At 41.5% G+C, this 21786-nt stretch overlaps 1 protein-coding gene across 11 annotated transcripts in view; it reads right to left on the reverse strand.

Annotated features, from left to right (window-relative positions):
* Positions 1-2398: 2398 nt before the first annotated feature.
* The window catches only part of SEMA6D (semaphorin 6D), a 58409-nt gene continuing 39021 nt past the window's right edge, over positions 2399-21786 (reverse strand). For 2 of the 11 annotated variants that reach the window (XM_083371551.1, XM_083371549.1), the window contains 10 exons: positions 19477-19694; positions 19237-19368; positions 17991-18146; positions 15483-15656; positions 13883-14023; positions 13722-13799; positions 11291-11352; positions 10859-10915; positions 8676-8843; positions 2399-4281 (listed from right to left, as the gene is read on the reverse strand). In XM_083371551.1, coding sequence (XP_083227677.1) covers positions 2975-4281; positions 8676-8843; positions 10859-10915; positions 11291-11352; positions 13722-13799; positions 13883-14023; positions 15483-15656; positions 17991-18146; positions 19237-19368; positions 19477-19694 — 2493 coding nt within the window. In that variant the 3' untranslated portion in view covers positions 2399-2974. Of the gene's footprint in view, positions 4282-8675; positions 8844-10858; positions 10916-11290; positions 11383-13721; positions 13800-13882; positions 14024-15482; positions 15657-17990; positions 18147-19236; positions 19369-19476; positions 19695-21786 lie in introns of all 11 variants that reach the window. The other 9 variants (XM_083371550.1, XM_083371546.1, XM_083371556.1 and 6 more) reach the window with 5 other exon arrangements.

The following is a 21786-nucleotide window of genomic DNA, read 5'->3' on the forward strand; positions in this document are numbered from 1 at the left end:
AGATTGGAAAAGGAGTTTAATTGTCTGTATGAAAGAATGATCCCTTTTAAAACTTTCTTTACTTACAACACAAACAGGTGTTTTGTGTTTGACCTGTAAACTAAGGGTTGGTTACAGAGACTTCAGCAACCAAATGGTGGAACATCCTACACAAACCAAGACCCTCATCTGAGTTGACAATCAGCTGTAAGCACACACTGTAGTATGTGCAACTTTGGGTGGGTTGTAAAAAATCTCATGATTTCCCATTGTTGCAGTTTGATTCTTAAGCAAATCAGGATTGAATGTTTAGCACAGCAAGGTTGATATTTCCTTGGCTTGTAGATTACTTTTTCATGGATAATGAATGGTTCCACAGAAAATATTAATCCCTTCTTCCTCTGCTTTTTCCTTTCATGTTTCTGGACACTGGCAGAGAGAACTTAAAAGCACTCGGGTTTACAATGTACTATTACAGAGAACACTTGACAGGATTTTAGTAGTGAGCAATTTAGGAAAAAAAAAACCATTCTTGTGAATAAGGCACAAAATGCACAGATCTCAGTAAAGTCACACACAGAATATTTACAGTAGTGTTGTTGTTGGCATGGCTTCAAAGAAACCACAAGCTAAAAAGATGGGCTGTGCTTCTGTTGAATTTTGATGGATGGATCTTGCTAAGACATTGGGGGATGGCTGTGTTATGGGGATAATGTCACATTTATCCTTCCTCACTTGGGAACCTAGTGTACATTGGGTGTGTTCACATAACATCCAAAGCCAACATCTGTTACAACAGTGAGAGCATTCTTGAACCATCTGGTTCCTACCACAAGTGTTGGAAGGATAGAGTTTCAAAACTTGGGAAGAAACCACAAAGCTTCATACAGAAGTAGACAACTAGATGTTACTAAGTGCAGCTTCTAGTATCCCTCACCATTCACTATTTGCAGTGGTGGGATTCAGCCGGTTCGCACCACTTCAGCAGAACCGGTAGCTAATTTTTTGTTGCCCAGGCCCAGAATGGACTTCCAGAAGCGGCATCCACACAGAGAACCAGTTGTTCACATGTTTGAATCCCACCACTGACTATTTGGCCAGGCTTCCTACAGATGTTGAGACTGGAGAGCTACCGATTGCTTTTTGCAGCTTCAAGTGACTCTTCCTCAACCTAGTGTCCTCTAGATGTGTTGTACTCAACTCCCAGAATTCGAAGTCAATCCAAGTCAGATTATTGGGACTTGCAGTCCCAGCTCATCTTGAGGACCAGATTAGGGAATGTCGGCTTAGTGCTGAAGGAACATACTCAATACGTTCAACAGAGCTCTTTAAAAGTGAGAAGAATCTCCTTACAATGACATAAGCAGTTGTCAGAGAAGCCCAATGGCATACACACCTTCGTGTCTCATTTTAGGCTTTTCCAGGACGTGTTGTTGGACACATAAAAGACAACAGTCGTGTTTCTCCTTTACTTCCCATGAGCTTAAGACAGATGGTGAAAGGACACTGCAGGAAGCAACTCTTTGCCTTCGCAAAACAGAACCTGGGCATCCGCATGAAAATGCCTCTTTTTTTTTTCCTTTCTGACAATGTGTTTGAAATTTGGGGAAATTAAGAACCTCTATACGGGATGGCTTCAGCCCTTGATGTTTTGAAGGACAGTAAATTAAATAGTGGCTAGGTCAATGGAAACCCATTAAAACAACATTTGGAAATTAGATATCTAGCTTTATAGCAGCCTGGCTTTGGGTACCTATATTTGGCTTGTTTCACATTGTACCTAATTGCATCATATGCCACAATCAATACAGGTAGTCCTCAACTTACAGTTTGTTTACTGACCGTTTCGAGTTACAATGGCACTGAAAAAAAGGTGACTTATGACTGTTTCCCACACTTACGACCGTTGCAGCATCCCTATGGTCACCTGATCAAAATTTGGACACTTGGAAACTGGCATGTACTTATGACGGTTGCCGTGCCCCGGGGTCACGTGATCCCCTTTTGTGGCCTTCCGGCAAACAGAGTCAATGGAGGAAGCCAGATTCACTTGATAACTGTGTTACTAACTTAACAACTGCAGTGACTTACTTAACAGCCGTGGCAAGAAAGGTGGCAAAATGGGGCAAAACTCATTTAACAAATGTCTCGCTTAGCCACGGAAGCGTAGGGCTCCATTGTGGTTGTTAAGTTGAGGACTACCTATATCCCGAAGCCTGCTGCATGAGACCTGCAGTGCACCTTTGCAAGGCGAGAGTACCAGAGTCGAAGCGGTTGGTAGGTCCCTTGTTCTTTCACAAATGTAAACATTTCTATCCGGACAACACAATGGAATTGAGCACCTCCTAGGATTCAAGGCTTCCTCGCACACTTGCATGCACCCCCCCTCTCACCCCTCCCCTTTTACCTGTGCCGCAAAAACAAACTGTTCATCCTTTGGAGGCAAAAATAAAAATGCTACAGTTGGACTAGAGGCTGAAGTTCAGCCCGCTGCTTCTTAACCAACAGACGTATCGAGACATTTTCGTTTTCGGATATTTGTGCAAGAGGCAAGGCAAATGCATACATAGTTAAAACTTTCACATTTTGTGGGAAGACTACACAGTATGGCAGTCTAAAAACAACCCCCCTTTTTTATTCTTACTTTAATTATTATTAATTTCAAGTATTTTTTTTTTGTTCGCGGATCTGCTTCCTCCCTAAGTACTCTAAACAGCTCTTTTGAAGTGGCCACGGAGTCCCGTCCTTTTGTGCTATGTCTCTCCTCCTCTCCCAACACAAGAGATGCAGTGGCCAGCCCTTCCTCTCTCTTTTAATGCATTGGGCAAGTGGAGTCTTGCTTTGGGCCAGACAAAACCAGCAGATGGAGCAAAAAGAGCCTGTTTGCCCCCAAATTCGGTCTCCCCCCATGCCCTCCATTGACAAGCCAGTCGGAGTCTTTCCATCTGTCCTGCACCATCGCCCCCAAGGTCTGGATGGATTGATTAGGCAAGTTTTAGTAACTGTATTTGTTCAGTGGTCTGACTGAAGGCGTCTGTGGGGCAAAAGAAGGTTTGGGTGGCACATCTGGCTTAAGAGAGGGCATCCTCTTTATCCCTGTCCGAGGAAGCGTTCCGTTGCTTGTGTAACTGCTTTGCCTAGACAAGGAAGGCTGTAAATGGACGCTGACCGGAGTCCCTTGGATGTAGTCCATCTTTGTGCCTCCAGTCGGAGTCATATATCCTCCCCGGTTAACGCTAGGCTGCCTAGATAACAGCATCCCGTTTGGGGAGTTTAAGTTTTTAGGAAGAGCTGATATAGAATGCCTCTGGGAAGAATTCTTGTGGTAGCCCCTTTGTCTTTCTAAAGAGGTCATTGGTGCTGCAGGTGCATTGGGGACATCCACCCGTTTTGTTGGGCTATTCCGTGGCAGGGTGGAAGGAGGAGAGTATAAAGATGCTTCCCGGTTAGGGACTTTAGGGGGCACCTCTGTCACATTGCCCATGGAATCCAACATTAAAGTCTGGTGAGCCACCTGAAGGTCAGCCATAATGGCTTTGGAGTTGCTGGGGGTTTCGTTCAAATGTTTCAGGAAGTCATTCAAGGTGTTTCTGGAATCCACAGATCGCCTAGGGTCTCTTTTGCCTGAGGACTTAGTGAGCGGGTGGTCCACATTTGCCATCTTTTTGTCCGCTTTGTGCGCGTTAGAATTGGAGAAGGACATGTTGTAATCGTGGGTGGCATTGGGAAGGACAATGGCGCTGGGGATGTGTCCGTGACTTAAAGGAGAATGGGGTGGAGGACTGGAGGGGAAAAACTGAGGACTCTTCAAGGGGCCTTCTTTTCTTGAAGAGCTGAGGTTGTTCTGGGCCTTCTCCATCTGGCTCTTCATCCCTTGTAAGGTCTTCTGCTGAAGAACAGGGGTCGATTCTGGGGTTGGAAGAGCTGCCAGTTCTGGTGGTTGGGCTCTGTGGTCCACCATCAACATGGACTTTGTGTCAGCCGTCTGGGGCAGCTCTTTGCGACTTGTCAGCAAGTTGGAATAGAGCTTGGGCGAATCAATGTTCTGCTGATACTCCTTAACAGGGCTGTCAAAGAGGCCGTTCAGTTTGGCAAAACTCCCACTGGAATCCGTGCAGGACTGAGCTGACTCAGCATCTTTGTGAATCTTCCTGGATTTTCTCACAAAAACGTCTCGGTAACAGTAAACAGCCACGCCGGCAATAAATGCTCCCAGAAGGAAAGCCGCAAAGACACAGGTGATCAGGACATTCATGTGCACCATTTGGTTGGAATCACCCGACTGGACTTCCCATCTCACACCTATGACAAGCACACACATGATGGGCTGGTTAGAGGGTACTTTGGATGACAAAATCATGAGACAAAAGCTTGCTATTTCAGGCTGCATCCTAAGTGCACCTAACTAAAACTTGGTGTCTTGAACGTACACCCTTTTGAGCTGCATCAAGAAATTACATCACTCTTGACAAGGAGGTGATCCACAAGGAGCACCCTAATTGAATTCTAATGGCCTATAAGCATTATGAAACACCTACACGAATCCTTACTACTTAAAATCTCTCTTCTCTTTCTCAGTCCAGCCCTCCCCAGTCCAGATTAAACATAAAGTGGACAGGATCTAGCACAGCTTTCATGTCTTCAGGTTTATGGTGGAATGATCTGAAATGAATGGATTTTGAGGGGACTTGATATTCCTGAATGTGTCCAAGATATGAAGCAGCCCTTAAGTGTCAAGTGAACATATTTAAGGCTAATTCTTTAGAAGTATCATTGCTATTCCTAGATTTATTATTCTTGTGTGTGGTGGATTTTTCTTGGGCTGAAGTTGCACATACACATTGCAATAATGTAATACTGTACATCTTATGAAAAGAGTTGAGTCTGTGCAATGAATAGCAAAGTGCAATTGCACTTATGGTTTATAAGAACAGCCCTATTATTCCTCCCTTCAACCTTCTAAATTTTGGAGTTGATGTGCCTGATCTTTCAATGTGGTTATTACTTTTGCACATTTGGCCAAGTTTGGTGTCTCCACGTCTTCAGGAGTCCTGCGTTAACCATATGTTGGCTGTGAGATCGGCAAAAGGGCATGATATATAGTGATAGCACAGATTAACATCTTGTTCTGAGCTGCAATGTGGCTGTGCAACGTTCTTTCTGAGCTTCTTCTTCTTAGCCAACAAAAACTGACTGTGGACATGATATATGTCCAAAGTAGGAAAACCAATACTCTGAGTTACTCTTCACTAAGAATATTTGTACTAAGAAATATTCTGCTCTTTGACTGCTTCACAGTCCAGATTTCATATTCATTATAGACACTTATCTGAAGTTAACGGGATGTGAACTAACTCTTACTTAGTTATAAACGCCCAACAGGAGTGAGCTAATACCACCTACTATCCTTACAACAGTTCTAGAGGGGCATCAAAATACCAGCAGCTGTTTTCCATCCTGGTGGCTGCTTTTCTCTGCTCTTAGTCCTCTAACTCAGAGGTCCCCAACCTTTTGGGCACCCGGGACCGTTTACATGATGAGAGATTTTTCCATGGACCAGAGGGTTTTGTGTGCTGCCTGCATTCTGCGGATGGGGCTTTGCTTGTTTGTGTGGCCCAGTTGCTGGCATGTTGCAGCCCAGTACCGGTCCACAGATCAGGGGTTGGAGACCCCTGCTCTAACTAAAGGACCACGATGGCTCGTGTGGTTTGAACCCTGGGCATGAGGTTAGCAAACCCATGTTTGAGCTGCCATGGGGCAGAGTTCAGCTCTCGTCCTTCACTCCAGCTCCTTCCAGGAAGCCTCCAACTGGACATCCCCAGAGCAATGGGGATGTCACTGGCTATTCCTTTCAACCCATAAGTGCCTTGGTGCTTCTAGCATAAGTGCAACAAAGTCCTCTAATTTCACTCGGGAGAACTTCTGCCCAAATAGAGAATCAAAGCACTGTAGTGAAGGTTTGAAGGCTGATGTGAAGGTCTCCTTCCACAACTACCTACTGGACGTCTCAGAAGTAGAGACTTGGGCAACCATTTAGAGACTTCACTGTTTTTGAATACAAGATGTGGCTTCTAACTCTGGTTCAATCAGCTTGGAGAACTTTCAGAATACGATATTCTGCGAATCTATTCTCCTTCTGTGCCCAAGTTTCTTTTTAAGACTCACAAATAGTAGCTTGTATGTTATTAACTTTTAACAATTTCTGCTGGAAATTGAGGTTAGAAGGTGTTACTCTGCCAGACTGCAATTAATAACTCATGGAAGGCTTTTTCTCTCAGTTCCCTGCCTGACTCATAAATCAGAAATCAAATAGGAGATAGGATTATGCAAATATATATATATATATATATATATATATATATATATATATATATATATATATATATATATATATATATATATATATATATATATATATATATATATATCTGCATAATTTGTTCATTGCATCAATAGAGCTATGGTTCTCTTCCAACTCAATGTTTTGTAACTTTTTCTTAGGTTGTCTGCAGATTAAAGAAAAAAGAAAGATTTTATATTTTTATGGTTTTTGCTTGAATAAGGAATGCACGTTTGGAATCTCATGCTGTTATAGAAAATGATTAATAAAATATATTAGTTTCGCCTAAAATATAGGATGCATCTAATTTAGTCTTGAAGAATAATTATAATTGCAATTAACACACAATTATCGGAACTTACACATTTTTTTCCCTGAAAGCAGTTATATTATTTGTTTATTTTAAGGGAGCCACAGACATTACCCTGCCAAGAAAATGTTAGTTTGGAAGAATGCATCTACTTCTATTATTCTACATCAGGCAGAAAAACTTAAAATGAAGAGGAACATTATTATTATTATTAGTAGTAGTGTTATTATTTGTTAGAGGCAAGGCTTTTGACCAGAGTTAAATGTGTTCAGGGTTATTGATTTTAATGGCTTTGTGCAGAAGAAGGGGTGATATAAGGACAGCGAGGCCAAAGACAAAAAAAGTGCCACCATATATGATAGAGAAGCCTGTGAGTAAATCCGGATAAAGATTTCAAAGGACACTCAAGCTATAAAACACCTGAAGCAAAGGAATGTCAGAAGGCTTGAAAGAAAACCTGATACGTTCCAGGGGCTATTAAGATGCAAACAAGTGTTCTGATCATTTCAACAAGGAGAAAATAGAGACAAGTGTGCGCAAATATGCAGTATCTACCGAGAGGTATGCAAATATAAGGCAGTTCAGGTGAGTGGATAACGGAGGCCTGGATTGCCTAGAGAAGACACTGACTTAGTGACTTTGGACCTCTGTCAAAATCTTAGAAGAACTGAGCAGATTGAGACGGCGGTCCTCTTTTGCTTTCATAGCAAGCCAGTTGTGTATCCTCAAATCTCAGAATGTGATTGTTCTGAGACCAAGACAGAGAGGTCAAAATAATCCTAGTGAAGCTAGTGACAGAAAGGACAGGCAGAGCCTGTTCTATCTGACTTGTACTGCTTAAATGTGATTCCAAAATAGCTATTCTCTATTCTCTACTGAAAGTTTGGTTGGGTTTAGATCAGAATGTAAGGTATTTCATCCAACATGGTTGGCTGAGTCGTAGGTCTTTCTCTCTTCCTCAGCTTATTTAGAACAGGGATCTCCAAACTCGACAAGTTTAAGACTTGTGGATTTTTAACTCCCAGAATTCCTCAGCCAGCCTTGGGGAATAATAGTAATAATAATAATAATAATAATAATAATAATAATAATAATAATAATAATAATAATAATAATAATAATAAGTTGGAGGGGACCTTGGAGGTCATCTAGTGCAACCCCCTGCTCAGGCAGGAAACCCTATACCATTTCAGATAAGTGGCTGGCCAGTCTCTTCTTAAAAACTTCCAGTGTTGGAGCATTCACCACTTCTGGAGGCAGGTTGTTCCACTGGTTAATTGTTCTAACAGTCAGGAAGTTTCTCCTTAGTTCTTAGGTTGCTTCTCTCCTTGACTAGTTTCCATCTGTTGCTTCTTGTCCTGCTTTCAGGTGCTTTAGAGAAGAGCTTGACTCCATCTTCTTTGTGGCAGCCCCTGAGATATTGGAACACTGCTATCCTGTCACCCCTCACCCTTCTCTTCATTAAACTACACATACCCAATTCCAGCAACTGTTCCCTATATGTTTTAGCCTCCAGTCCCCCCATCATCTTTGTTGCTCTTCTCTGGGCGTTGAAGTCCACAAGTCTTGAAGTTGCCCAGTTTGGAGACCCCCTGATTTAGAAGATATATAGCACCCCTCTGCTCCTTCAAACAACAACATCTTACTTCAAGTTCATGCAGAAGTCTGAAAAGGCTGCAGTTGTTTTTAGGTATCTTATGCTAACATAAAAATCTGTAATGCTTCTACTGATCTGTTATAGAAGCGCGCATGGCGCTACTAAACAACAATAAACCTTGGAATATTGACGGATGGAGAGAAGAAAGAACAGGGGTTGGTTGACATGAGTTATGAAACTCATCTCTTGGTTTGTTCGCTCAGATCCACATTTCACCTTTTCGGTTCTGTTTTTAGCGGCTATGTTGCTCTGCCTTTGATCTACACACACTCTGCATATCCATTGAGCAAGGTCCAAGCTTGAATTGAATTTCAAGATTGAATCTTTGAAAATGGCTGAAGGTATCAGGTTTTCTTTCAACTGCAATGGATTCCCTGATTCAGCCTTACCCTTTGGAACCCCTGATAATGGTTCAGAGTAATCAGAAGTGTTTGGGTCATCTTGAGCTACAAATTCTCGAGAGCCAGTCACTTTAGGTTTCCAGGAACCAATCACTTTGGGCGAGATAACAGGGATACTTCCCACTGTGGTAATGGAAGCTGAGGATAACGCCATGTCTGTGGTGGCAAACAGATTTTTATTAATGTGCATTACAGTTGTTTTTCTTGTTCTTTCCTTTTTAACACCCTCGTCCACTGCTGGCTTTACTCAATGGCTGCTAAGTAATGTTTTAGAGGGAGATGCTTATTGAGAATCTGTATGAGAAAAAGGACAGACAATAAAGGACGATGCTGCTCCTGTGAATTAATGTCCAAATCAGATTAAAATTAAAGTTCAGTTCAATATAAACGATTGGCCTTATTAGACTGCTTGAAATGAGATGGACAGATCACGTCGAGAGGCAAGATCTAATTTATTTATCCCATGGGCTCACTTCTGTCAACTTCGCCTGGCGCCTCTAGGTAAGCCTTTTCCTATCATGACTGTTGTCCAAGCAGATGTCAGAGTCTGAATTTCTCCAGGCTTAGTGTAAGCTTGTGTGGGGGTTGCCTCAAAATAGTCCAAGGCTTTCAGTGTAAAAAAAAACAAAACTCGATGACCCCTGAAATTTATGCCATCATGTCCAAGGGAGGCAATAAATTCCATTTCCTTAGGGCATTCATTTGTTGTGTTTCCATATGAAACATCCAGGATAAAAGCTGGATTTGGATGCTCATCAAAATGCAAGCTGGGAAGGGATGTTTTTGTGTACTGTGCATTGTTGATCCAACACTCTTCTGCAACAGCTGAGGGGACTTTACATGGGTAGAAGATGGGTCGCAGGGATATTCACGAATTTAATTAATTTAGACATGTTAGAGCGAAACCTCAACATACCAGGGATAATCCTCTAATCTATGATCATGTAGTGGAAAGTGAGAATAACTTTGAGGAAAAGCTGCAGCTGAGGCAACAGATAAGAGACATCTAAGCCCAGAGCAGAAATGGAGTTTGAGAAGCAACTCAGGCTTCTTTAGGATAAAGGCAGGCCAGAGTTGCAAGACCATTATGGTAACCCTATCATAGAAGTAGTTTTAATATTCATGATTTTGTGCCTGACTTTGCTCTACTTTGTAGGGCTAACAACCCATGGGATTATTTTGGTCACTGAACTCAAATCAGATATTACAGTATCGAAACGAAACACGTTTTGTTAAAGCCTGCATAGCTTCTCAACTTAATAAGTGTTAAAAGTTCAAAAATATGCTTAGAATGGGATGTTTAGAGTGGATGCTTTATACGTGGTTGATTAAATAAATTAGCTGAGCTTGTCAATCATTCCAATAGCAATTCAGGACTAATCCGGAAAAAGAATCATTGATTTTTGAGCTGGTGTGAATGCATTCCCAGTGGCTCAAAAGATCACAATTTACCCACCCTCTTCCCTATTTTCTCTACAATTTTTGTTCTGAAGGGAAAAACAAACAAACAAACAAACGTACAACTTCTGAACTTATAATGCTAAGTATAATTATCAGCACAAACGCATTCCTATTACTGGAGAAATCAACACATTTCAAATACAGAAATACACATTTTGGAAAATGCGTATTTGCGATAAGGGAACTGGGAGACATAGGAAAAATAAAGAAAGGGAGAATCAGGCAGGCATCCATATATTGAATTATGACAAGGAGGTGGTTAGCATTCAAAAATGTATGACTGGGTGGAGGGTGAAAAGAGAAGGCGAGAAAAATCTCATCCATGTCGATCAGATTTGTGGGTGAATAAAAGAAGGACCTCAATTAATAATGAGCTGTTAAACATGCAGCTATATGAGGTGAAAAGTACGGAGTGAGCCAAAACTGACTTGGTTTTATCTTGTCCATCAGGAGGAATGTGAGTAAAAGCAGAAGAGCAAAAATATAAATTAAAAAAAGTGAAAGATTGCCAACTGCACCCAAAAGGACGGCAGATAATGAAAACCGAAAGAGCCAGAAGAGAAGGAGAGAGGAAAGAAAGAAAGAAAGAAAGAAAGAAAGAAAGAAAGAAAGAAAGAAAGAAAGAAAAGAAAAGCTGAAAATATTCAAACTGAAGGAAAGAAAAGCTTCGTTAATTGGGGGAAGGAAAAAAATGATTGGAAAAAACTAACCAGATGTTGGATCGCCAAATATTTTGTAATCTGGTGTAGTTGTAGTAGGCAAAATTTCTAAAAGAATTAAAGGAACACGTAATCAGTGAAAAGTAACCAAAAGGAAAAGCAAAAGATTTTCAAAGCCTGAGCAACGGAAAATCAGAAAATCAAACACAATTGGCTTACCCAAAAGGGAGGGAAAAACAGGAGAAAAAAAAATTAAAAAGGTTCAGTCTAATCATAAAGTGGCTGTGGACCTTCACGAACCAGCGTGATGGCTGGGGAAAAAAAATATGGTCAAAGAAATCCACCACCCAAGATCAAACAGCTTTCACTTTAAAAGGAGGGCAAGTGGTCAGTGCTATTAATATGATCTTCCACACCACTGTGTGGTTCACAAACGAAGCCATGCTGCATTCTCCAGTGGACATCCGAGATGGGTGAGCTTACCGTGGCAATCCCCCAGGTGGGCAGTGTTGCCGTATTCCACATCTTGCTCATACCCTCCAAGGCTGTGGTTGTATGAAACAAACAAAGATAACCTGCAATTAACAGCATTAGTTGGGAAAACCAAGGATGAATGTGACATCGTCAACATTATCACTGAAAGAAATGCAAGAACTGCAATATTGTTTGTATGTATGCATATAGATAATCCTCAACTTACAAAGTGGACCGTTCAAAGTTTTTATTTATTTTTTTTTAATTTTAATTCCATTCATATCCCGCCCTTCTCCGAAGACTCAGGGCGGCTTACAAGCTTAGCAGTAGCCTTCATTCTATGTATATGCCTGCTTATTAGGGCTTTCACACACACACCCAAGCGGCATTATTACAAAGTCAGCTTAATTGCCCCCAACAATCTGGGTCCTCATTTTACCTACCTCGGAAGGATGGAAGGCTGAGTCAACCTTGAGCCTGGTGGGACTCGAACCTGCACTAATTGCAGGCAGCTGGTGTTACTTAAGGAGGCATTAGCCCACTGCTCCACCAAGGCACCGGAAAAAAGGGACTCATGATCATTTTTCACACTTATGAGCATTGCAGCATCCCCATGGTCATATGATCAAAATTCAGGGCCCCCCCCCATGGCAAATCACTTATATGTATGACGGTTGCCGTGTCCCGGGGTCATGTGATCCCCTTAGTTGATCTTCTGCCGAGCAAAGTCAATGGGGAAGCCAAATTTACTGAACAATCGTGTTACTCAGTGAACTCCTGCAGTGATTCATTTAAGAATGGTGGCAAGAAAGACCGTAAAATGGTGCAAAATTCACTTAAGAACTGTCTCACTTAGCCACAGAAATTTAGGGCTCAGTTGTGGTCGTACGTCGAGGACTATCTCTATGTATGTATCTGTATTTATTTATTTTTGGTTTATGAATGGAGGTAGGCACTGGACTCAAGAAGGGATGTGTAAGACATAAAATGAAGGGGAGGCTTCATTTCTAATAGCAGATCATTAATTTAATTGTTCCGTATCTGGTCATCTTGATCACGATCCATACTGTGTTGAGTGATCTTCTTGACCGTGATCCATGCAAAGATGAGTGGTTGCTTCCTACGCTTCCTAATATGCATCCTGACACACAGTTCACAGCTAATGAATGCAAGCCAAGTCTAGCAAGCCTTTTGCGTTAGCTCACAGTTGCACTTCCTATTCTGTCTCCTTTGCCCTAAGGGTTTTCTCATTAAACCATGACCCAAATGGCCAACAATTAAAACTATTGAACAGTGTCTCTGACTTATGGACTATTTCTTGACAAAGCAGCATCACAAAACATCTTTCTGTCTACTACGGAAGACATGGAGAACTTCTAGTCTGGAGAAAAAGAAGCCCACTCCCCATCCATCATCATTTACTGGGCCACAATTATGGGATAGAAAATTATGGAGATAAGGTCAGGGAAAGAGCAGGAATGGGGGCACTGTTTTTGGACAATGACGGTCTTAAATGACAGGCTGTTCTGAAGCAAATGTGAATTAAGATTGTTATTCACATTCCCTAGATTTAAATGTACAAAGCTCTTTCCTGACTGTATGTAACTGGATGTTGGACCACCTAAACTTTGGAACTGTCCCCCCCAAACTGGTCTTCAGCTCACATACAAGCTTGAGCTAACTTAATCCAGTGTTGTCAATCTTTGTTTTCACGAAAACATGAACAACAAAATAAAACATAAACTTTACATAAAAATGAACAGTGTCCTAGGAAAGAAAGGAGTATAATCAGGCATGAATGGAGCCTGCCACAGTTCCCATGGAGAGAAATCTGTTCCAAGGATGGTTTCTGTCTCATCCGTTGGGTCTTAATTAAAGATGATCCAATGTAATTAATGATAGCTCTTTAAAAAGTCTCACTAGAAGCTTTTTTAGGGCTTAAAAGGTTATTGTAGAACAGGGGTCTTCAAACTTGGCCCTTTTGTGACTTGTGGACTTCAACTCCCAGAATTCCTCAGCCAGGCATACCTGCTGAGGAATTCTGGGAGTTGAAGTCCACAAGTCATAAAAGGGCCAAGTTTGAAGACCCCTGTTGTAGAACATTAATATTTAAAATATTTTATGGGGCAGAATGTTGTTCTGATAATGGGGAACATGGTGGCCTAGTTGTGAAGACACTTGCCTCCCACTCAGAAGGTTAAGAGTTCAACCCTTGGTAGCAGCAAATGTTTCTCTCCTAGGACACGAAAAAAAAAAAATCTGCTGTGAACTCCACATGGCATCAGGAAAGGCATCCGGCCAGTAAACTCTCAGCTCCATCTAAATGCTCTGACTCTACCCCAAATTAAAGGATTACAGGGTTGTAAAAGGCAGTTTAATGTCATTCTAATAATATTTTGTGTGGCGATTCAAAACTCAAAAATAAAATTACTCTACTTACAACATGCTTGCTCTCACTCTCCCACAGGATCCGTGGGCCAACCAGCCACAGTAAGGGTCCCGAGAAGCAATGCAAGTCCTAAAGCAAAACCAAGATATTAGTCAACTATTGTCTTGGAACACTGACACAGCCAATAGTATGAGGTTGTAGAGAGGGCTTACTTTTTACATGATCCATGACGCTCACAACGGCTGAGAGGAATTCTAATGATGCAGCTGGAGAACGCAATGAACAACGCATGGTGCTCTTTGTCCAGTTGCAGAGATATGACTTTTTTGTCTTCTTCACCATCCCCATTGCATCTGTGGGACACAGGAATTTTGAGATCTTTACTTTTTTGGGTATCCGGTTGTTGATGCTTATCATCTCAAGCCTACATAGACATTGGTTACTTTATCTTTCAACTTGTTAAAATTTTAGCACTTCTCCCACATGGATTTTGAGGACCACAGTTAGTTGAAAGAAGACATATGGAAGCCCTCTCCAATGTTGTACCCTCCAGCCCAAAAGACAATGATATGTTGGGGAAGTCTGATATAGTCAGAGAAACCAAGCAGAATTCCAGAATTCAAGTGATGGAGCAATTCCTACAACTCTTTTCTTCAAGTTGCCTGGGTGGTAGAAGAGGAGATTTTTATGCTGAAGGGACAAACAAGCAGAAACCAAACTAAGACAAACCAGGAGCTCCCCACCCCCGATCAGACTTCAACCACCAAAATGTGTTCTTCAAGAAAGCAATTTTCCTCAGCTGGACTTCTAGAGAAGGCCAACTGTTACGTGATGAAAAGAGAAGACCTGGTGAAATGTTTAGAATTTCATTAGCAATTATCATCTTGATCATTATTAATGACTTCATCGGCTTTTCTTCATTAGCTTTTTCTCTGATTATTTTTAATCAGAGGACAGGAAGAGGATGTTGATAATACCTGCACGGCTCTGGAGTATCGGCAATGTACTTGGGCATGTCCCTGCATATGTACATGAAAACGAAACGTGCTCACCTCAACACAAACATGGCCCAGCTATGTTTTTAAATTATGCAAGCCCACATTTCTTTAAAGACTGGGCTTCACTAGACAGGATGAGAAGACAGATGGAGTGAAATGTCACTGACGTGGGGAGGAAGGAAGGAAGAAGCACTTTTCAATCAAGTGGCTAACAGCAAAAGGGACTCGGACAAGATGAACATTACCAAATATTTTGCCGCCGCTCTCATAAAATAAGACCTAAAGATGCTTTTTCACGAGGCAACTGGACTTTCTTGTTTTTCTTTGAAGACATTTCACTTCTCATCCAAGAAGCTTCTTCAGCTTTGACTGGATGGTGGGGAATGGAAGGGTTTTTATACTCTTTGCAGACTGCTGGTCATCTGCATTCTTTTAGAGGGTCGTTGAGGCCACTTGGAGGTTTATCTGTGTCTTCAGAGTCACCTGAGTAGTGCAAATGGGTGTGGAGTCTTCTTGGAACTGATGAAAGGACTGCGTTGTCGACTGGAGAGAGATGATGTTGTATCCCTCCCCCTGTGTTGAGAGAGGGCTCTTCAGTTTGGACATAGATGGCCTCTTCGACCCCTCTTTCAAGCCAGTGATCCTCTCTGTCCAAAATGTGGACTTTGCTGTCTTTGAAAAAGTGGCCACTTGGATGAGAAGCAAAATGTCTTCAAAGGAAAAACAGGAATGTCCAGTTGCCTTCTGAAAAAGCAGATTTGGGACAACCAAATGATGGATGACTGAACATCTCCATAGACAAAATAAGACCTACTTTGCATGATTGTAGGCATCAATCTCCTCCAGCAAGATACTGTCGTTCAGGGAAAAAGCTCTGGTCTTCGCCAAGATCTTCAGCACCATTCCAGCTTCAGAGCCCACAAAAATGACTGTATAGTTTTGGTATGGGCCAGCTGAACGATCCACGGCAATTGCAGTCAACCGATACCTGCCGAGATCAAGACATCTCTCAGCGTAATTGCTCCATATATGTTCTCTCCAGCTTCACCTCCACTGTCACTCGGCAGGGGTGATGGGATTTTCAGGGAGATCTCTCTAAGGATGATGGGGAGCAGATTCTATCTGGGGCAGATGCAATTTACTTTAAGGAAGGTCACCATCCAAAAGCTTGTTTTCTATAGCTTTAAAAGAGAAGCATCACAACTTTTGCCAATGGTGTGTGAAGAGGCTGTGTTTTGATAGCAGCAGCCACAGCATTAATCAAATAAAAGTTGCTCATCATGAGCACAGCATATTTTGTATGCGGGGAAGAAAAAAACAACAACAACATGCTCAAGAACTATAAAATCCCATTCTTCATGTCACCTGCATTAATCAGCCTTCCCCTCTTGTACAATCCTGGTGAGAAACAGGAAGGTGAGCAATTGTGTTTGAATGTACATGCTTTTAAACTTATTCATAATTTTTCATTCATTTTCCAGTGAACAATAAAGACACATTATAGCAACAAGAACAATAACAGATAACAATAAAAAAAGATCATGATGGTAGCATTGAAACCAACCAAAACTGGAGATCAGGAGATGCTAAATTGGAAAGGGAGGAGGTTGTTGATCCTTCTGCTCCTTGGATTCTCCCTGGAGAAAATTACACAACCTAGAATCCAGCAATCTGATTAATACCCACCAATCCCTCCTTAATGAGGGGCTGGAAAGCCGACAGTGCCAATTTTAAAGCTCAGGTAGGTCCACGTGGAACATATAATTAAGATATACTAAATCCGAGCTGCAAATTGGCTTAGGAGATTTTACCCCAAATTATGATACACTTGAAAGTGTAGACATGATTTTTATTTATTTGATTTTTATCCTGCTTTATTACTTGGTAAGAAATCCAGGAACGTAACCAATAGGTCTTCTTCCCAATATTCTCCTCACAACAACAATCCTGTGAGGTGAGTTGGGTTAAGTGAGACCAATTGGCTCCAAATCACCCAGCTGGCTTTCACGCCTAAGGCAGCACTAGAACTTACAGTTGCCTGGTTTCCAGGCCAGCCTCTTAACCACTATACCAAACAAGTGTACACATCAATACATTAACTCCAAAAAGCAAAACTTTAAAATAGTAACACATGAACTTCAAAACCACCCAGGAAATAAAAGCTAGAACAGCAAAGCTAATGTCTTTTAAGACAGCTACTTGAACTAACAAGTTCCTCTTGCTTGCTGAGTGCCGTGCCTTAATTTTCGACGCTTGCTGATGTTATATCAGCTCCTTTTAATGACAACGTGTGTGCCACTTCAATCACTCCAAATTTGAGAAGAAAATCTCATGGTATCCGCAGAAGAGAATATTTGTAGCTCAGGGTTGAACAGTGGAGTTTTTGGTGCTCTCTGAGCTTGGTTGTTTTCTTGCGGATGTTTGAAGAAAAATTAGTCCAGTTGCAATGACTCAACCTTCAAACAACTCTAACCAGATTGTTATTCATCAATATATTGCGACACACTTTGGGGAGGAAACCCTTGAGGTTGGTGTAGCCAAAGTTGGTACATTCCAATGTCTTTCTACCTAACTGACATAGTCTGACTGATGAAGTGCCTGAATGGCCAGTGAAACAACTCAAGCTAACAACAGAAGTTAGTCCAAATCCAATGACTCAACCTTCAAACAACTCTATCTGGATTACTGAGAACCTTCACTGACATATTTTTCTTGCAAATGTTTCATTACTCAATCACCTAGCATCGGTTACCTAGCATCATCAGCTAGCACTGATGATATTACGTAGTTGGGTAAGGAAACGTCTGCGAGAAAACAACCAAGCTTAGAGCACCGATCTCACTGTGGTGGGGAGCTAACGTGGGCTTCTTCTCAAAGTCTCACTAAGATGGCAAACCAGGGAACAAGTTGCAAATATCTGGGACTATAGATCAGACATGTCAAATTCACGATGTCACGTGACATCGCGCAACGTATTGGGACAGTTTCGCCATTGCTGGCAATGGGGTGGGTGCGGCTTCTGCGTGACGCGTTTGGCCTGTGGGCCGGCAGTTTGACACCCCTGCTGTAGATGGATGGCAGAAGATCCAGACATCTTAACAAGATTTCTGAAATGGCTTGAAAGTTCTTAGAGTATACCCAGTTCCCTTTTTTTTTCCAGAGCAGGCTAATCACAATCCTATCTTTAGCAAGATAATCTGCAAAATTCAACTTTATGCCTCCTTTCAAGTCTGCACAGAAGCACTTCTGTCACTGTGGTTAGAGTCAGATTCTATTTTAGAACTGTTGCTCCTTGGCTTGGTGTCTCTGCCAGGCCTCTTACCTGACTCGTGTCTTTGTGAACCATGGCTCCTCAATGACAGATGGAACAGCGGAATCCATCAAAGGATGGGACTTGATGAAAGAAAGTGTTTCATCTGGGAAATCAATGGAGGTTTTGTAAGCCTCTGCTGGGCCATATTTTGCACAGCAACCAGGTCTGAAAGGAAAGCAACAATTTTTTCCCGATATTTTTTTAAAAAGTAAAAATAGCAAAAAAAAAAAAAAGACTGCAGGGGAACAAAAAAAATCAGGGTGCAAAGGAAAACTGCTACTCTAGAATCATTTTTAGAAAGGGTTTGAAGCAAGTCGTCGGGCAAATTCTTTGCTGGAACTCAAATTCTTTCAATCCATCGCTGCTGGATTTGCACAACACACTTAAGCATAAAGATGGCTGAGTAGTTAGTAATTTTCATTGCTAGTATTTTAGGAATTCAGCCCTTGCCTCAGCCAGTTGTGCAAATCAGATTATCATGTTAAATCACAATACAGTTAATTTGTTGGAACAGTGATTTGTTAGGATTTAGGGCAAAACCTGCTGTATGAAACCAGAGTGATTTAAAGTGTTGCCTTTTTTCAACGTTAGAATGAGTGGTTTTGCATACTCTCACTAAGGTAGCCTTTGGAATATTACCTGGTCAGGTACAAATTCCTGGAAAATTTCTTAAGAAGGTCAAATCCCCAATATTGATGTTTCTGTGTGTTTTATGTATGTGTACACTTTTGAGAGCTGGCAACAGAATTTCATTTTTAATGTGTGTCAGTGTGCCCAAAGCAACAAATGATAATAAAGGTTATTTTATCTTATTTTGAGAAGAGACTGGACAGCTACCTGTGTGGAATAATATAGGTCTCCTGCTTGAGCAGGGGGCTGGACTAGAAGACCTCCAAGGTCCCTTCCAACTCTGTTAATCTGGGCGTCTGGTTCTCTGTCTGCACTCTAGTCAAACTGTTCTGCCTATCCAAGATGTGGTGAATTCCTATTGCTGAACAAAACTTTTCCAGTTTTGGGTAGTTGTGACATTATAGGATTCTGGGTGAACTTCAAGCTGCAGAGCAAAGTTATCTGCTTAATGCAAAGCCCTGGAGGCACCATAGTTCACAGACTCCAAAAGTGGGGCTGATGCCTTGATAAGCTGTTTTGAGATCACTTTCTTCTATCCAAGGGTGCAATTCTGTGCAATCAAAACACCTTTGAATCAAATCATGCCTGTGAAGCTTTGCGCAGTGCACGTCTACAAATATTTTACCTTGGCCTTGGCACTTTGTCTTCAGGTACAGCTGTCCAAACAGAATCTGGGGTTTTCTGCTCTTTAAATCTTCCTTTGAAGACTTTCTCAATGTCTTCCATGTTGAAAGCACAAACTGCTGAGCCAGGGATGCTGCCAAAGACGCACAAAAGAGACTGTCAGAAAAGCTGGGCTGGGCGGTTTAGTGCCAATGGTGAATGGCAGGATTTCCTTTTTGATGTAAGGTTGTTCCTCTCTCACCTGTTCAGCTGTGTGGTGAAAACACCGACCACGGTAGGGACGCCACTGATTTCAATGATGTCTGTGATGGACTGAAGTACATCAAAGTAGAAAAATGAATCCCCAGGCACTGAGCAGTTGAGGCGTGCTTTGAGGAATGACGTCCAGTGTTTTTCCAGCACTCTCTGAGAGCCCCCCATGTCATTTTTGCAGATGCGAGCCACGCGGGAATACACAGCCTGGAGGAGAAGAGCACGAACAGCCACAAAAGCCTTGATTAAGAGAGACAAGTCGATGGACAAATAGATAAGAGGTAGGCAGAGCTTTGATCTGGAGAGTTGGTTCAAAGAGGATTGAGTGCACTGGTGGGATTCAGCCGGTTTGCACCATTCCGGCAGAACCGGTAGCTAATTTTTTGTTGCCCAGGCCCAGAATGGACTTCCGGAAGTGGCATCCACACAGACAACCGGTTGTTTGCATATTTGAATCCCACCACTGAGATTGAGTGAATCTCTCAATCGAACTGATTCTCCGACTTGAATCAGAAAAGTCAAATTGGATTGTCGAATCAGATGACTTGAAGGCTACTACTCCTGAAAAGAGACATGTGTTAATTGGAGATGGGTTTGGAAAACCACACTAAATCCACCTCATCCCACAAAAATCCTGTTTGGATATTTGAACCAAATCAGATCTGAAAGGGTTGGATTTGGATTTGTCTACAGATAACTGAAGAAGCTTCTTGGATGAGAAGCAAAACGTTTGCAAAGGAAAAAAAAAACCCCAAGAAAAGTCCAGTTGCTTTTTGGAAAAAGCACCTTTGGGATTTGATTTGGGATCAGGAGTATTTCACCGACCTGTTCCTTCCTTCCTTCCTTCCTTCCTTCCTTCCTTCCTTCCTTCCTTCCTTCCTTCCTTCCTTCCTTCCTTCCTCCCTCCCTCCCATCCATCCATCCATCCATCCATCCATCCATCTATCTATCTATCTATCTATCTATCTATCTATCTATCTATCTATCTATCTATCTACCTACCTACCTACCTACCTACCTACCTACCTACCTATCATCTATCTATAATCTATCTATATCTATCTATCTATCTATCTATCTATCTATCTATCTATCTATCTATCTATCTATCTATCATCTATCTATCTATCTATCTATCTATCTATCTATCTATCTATCTATCTATCTATCACTTTGTTGATGAAACTGATTTTGGAGTGTTTATGTTGGAGGGTACCACAATGTCCTTGGCTTTGAGTGGAATTCCAGCTACATTCTGACAAGTTAATGGGGCTGAGATAAACATGATATTTGTTTTAATTCTAATTCATTCTATTTACCCCTTCTGACATATTCAAGATTACAAAATTGCCAACAATTTTTGGAGAGGCTCTAAGGGCCACAACTAAGGGTTTTTTTGTATGTGTGTGTGAGAGAGAGACACATATGCCCTCAAGAAACATATGTTTTCAAACTTCATTTATGCAACTCTGTCCTATTCCAAGTCCACAGAAATAAAGTCCAGAGTCAATGGTTGAGATGGATAAACCAATAGACAACTAGATCAATAAAAATAAAGGAAGCAAGGCTTGATCATAGTTTAGCAACCAGGTAGCATCTAGACAAAGTATCTTTGCACTTCCAAATACATTAGCATCCTCATCCCTTTGTTCTCCAGTTTTTGAACAGAGAAGTAAAAGAAGTGGTTAAAGAAGTACATTAATGGTTATAACTTGTTTCTTTGTTTTTAATTCAAGACAAAGTTAAAATACAAGATACAAAAGAGGCTTGGTGGAGCAGTGGGCTGATGCCTCCTTAAGTAACACCAGCTGCCTGCAATTAGTGCAGGTTCGAGTCCCACCAGGCTCAAGGTTGACTCAGCCTTCCATCCTTCCGAGGTAGAGAAAATGAGGACCCAGATTGTTGGGGGCAATAAGCTGACTTTGTAATAATGCCGCTGGGGGGGGGGCGAAAGCCCTAATAAGCAGGCATATACATAGAATGAAGGCTACTGCTAAGCTTGTAAGCCACCCTGAGTCTTCGGAGAAGGGCGGGATATAAATGGGATTAAAATAAAATAAAAATAAAAATAAAACTCCCCCAAAAGACAAAAAACACAAAACAATCAAAACATTAAAAAAAGAAAAAGGTGCATCACCCCTTCACAACAATAACAGATATACACAAATTATCCCCCTAATTGAATACTTATTAATACACTGGGAACCAATGTTGTAGTAATGTATCTTTTTAAAAAAAGAAAATAATGCTAGTTTGATCTAGGTCTTTCTGACCTCAATGTTAGTTTGGACTCAGAATG

Source organism: Vipera ursinii (genome assembly GCF_947247035.1).
Source record: "Vipera ursinii genome assembly, chromosome: 11".
In the NCBI taxonomy this organism is placed as follows: Eukaryota; Metazoa; Chordata; class Lepidosauria; order Squamata; family Viperidae; genus Vipera; species Vipera ursinii.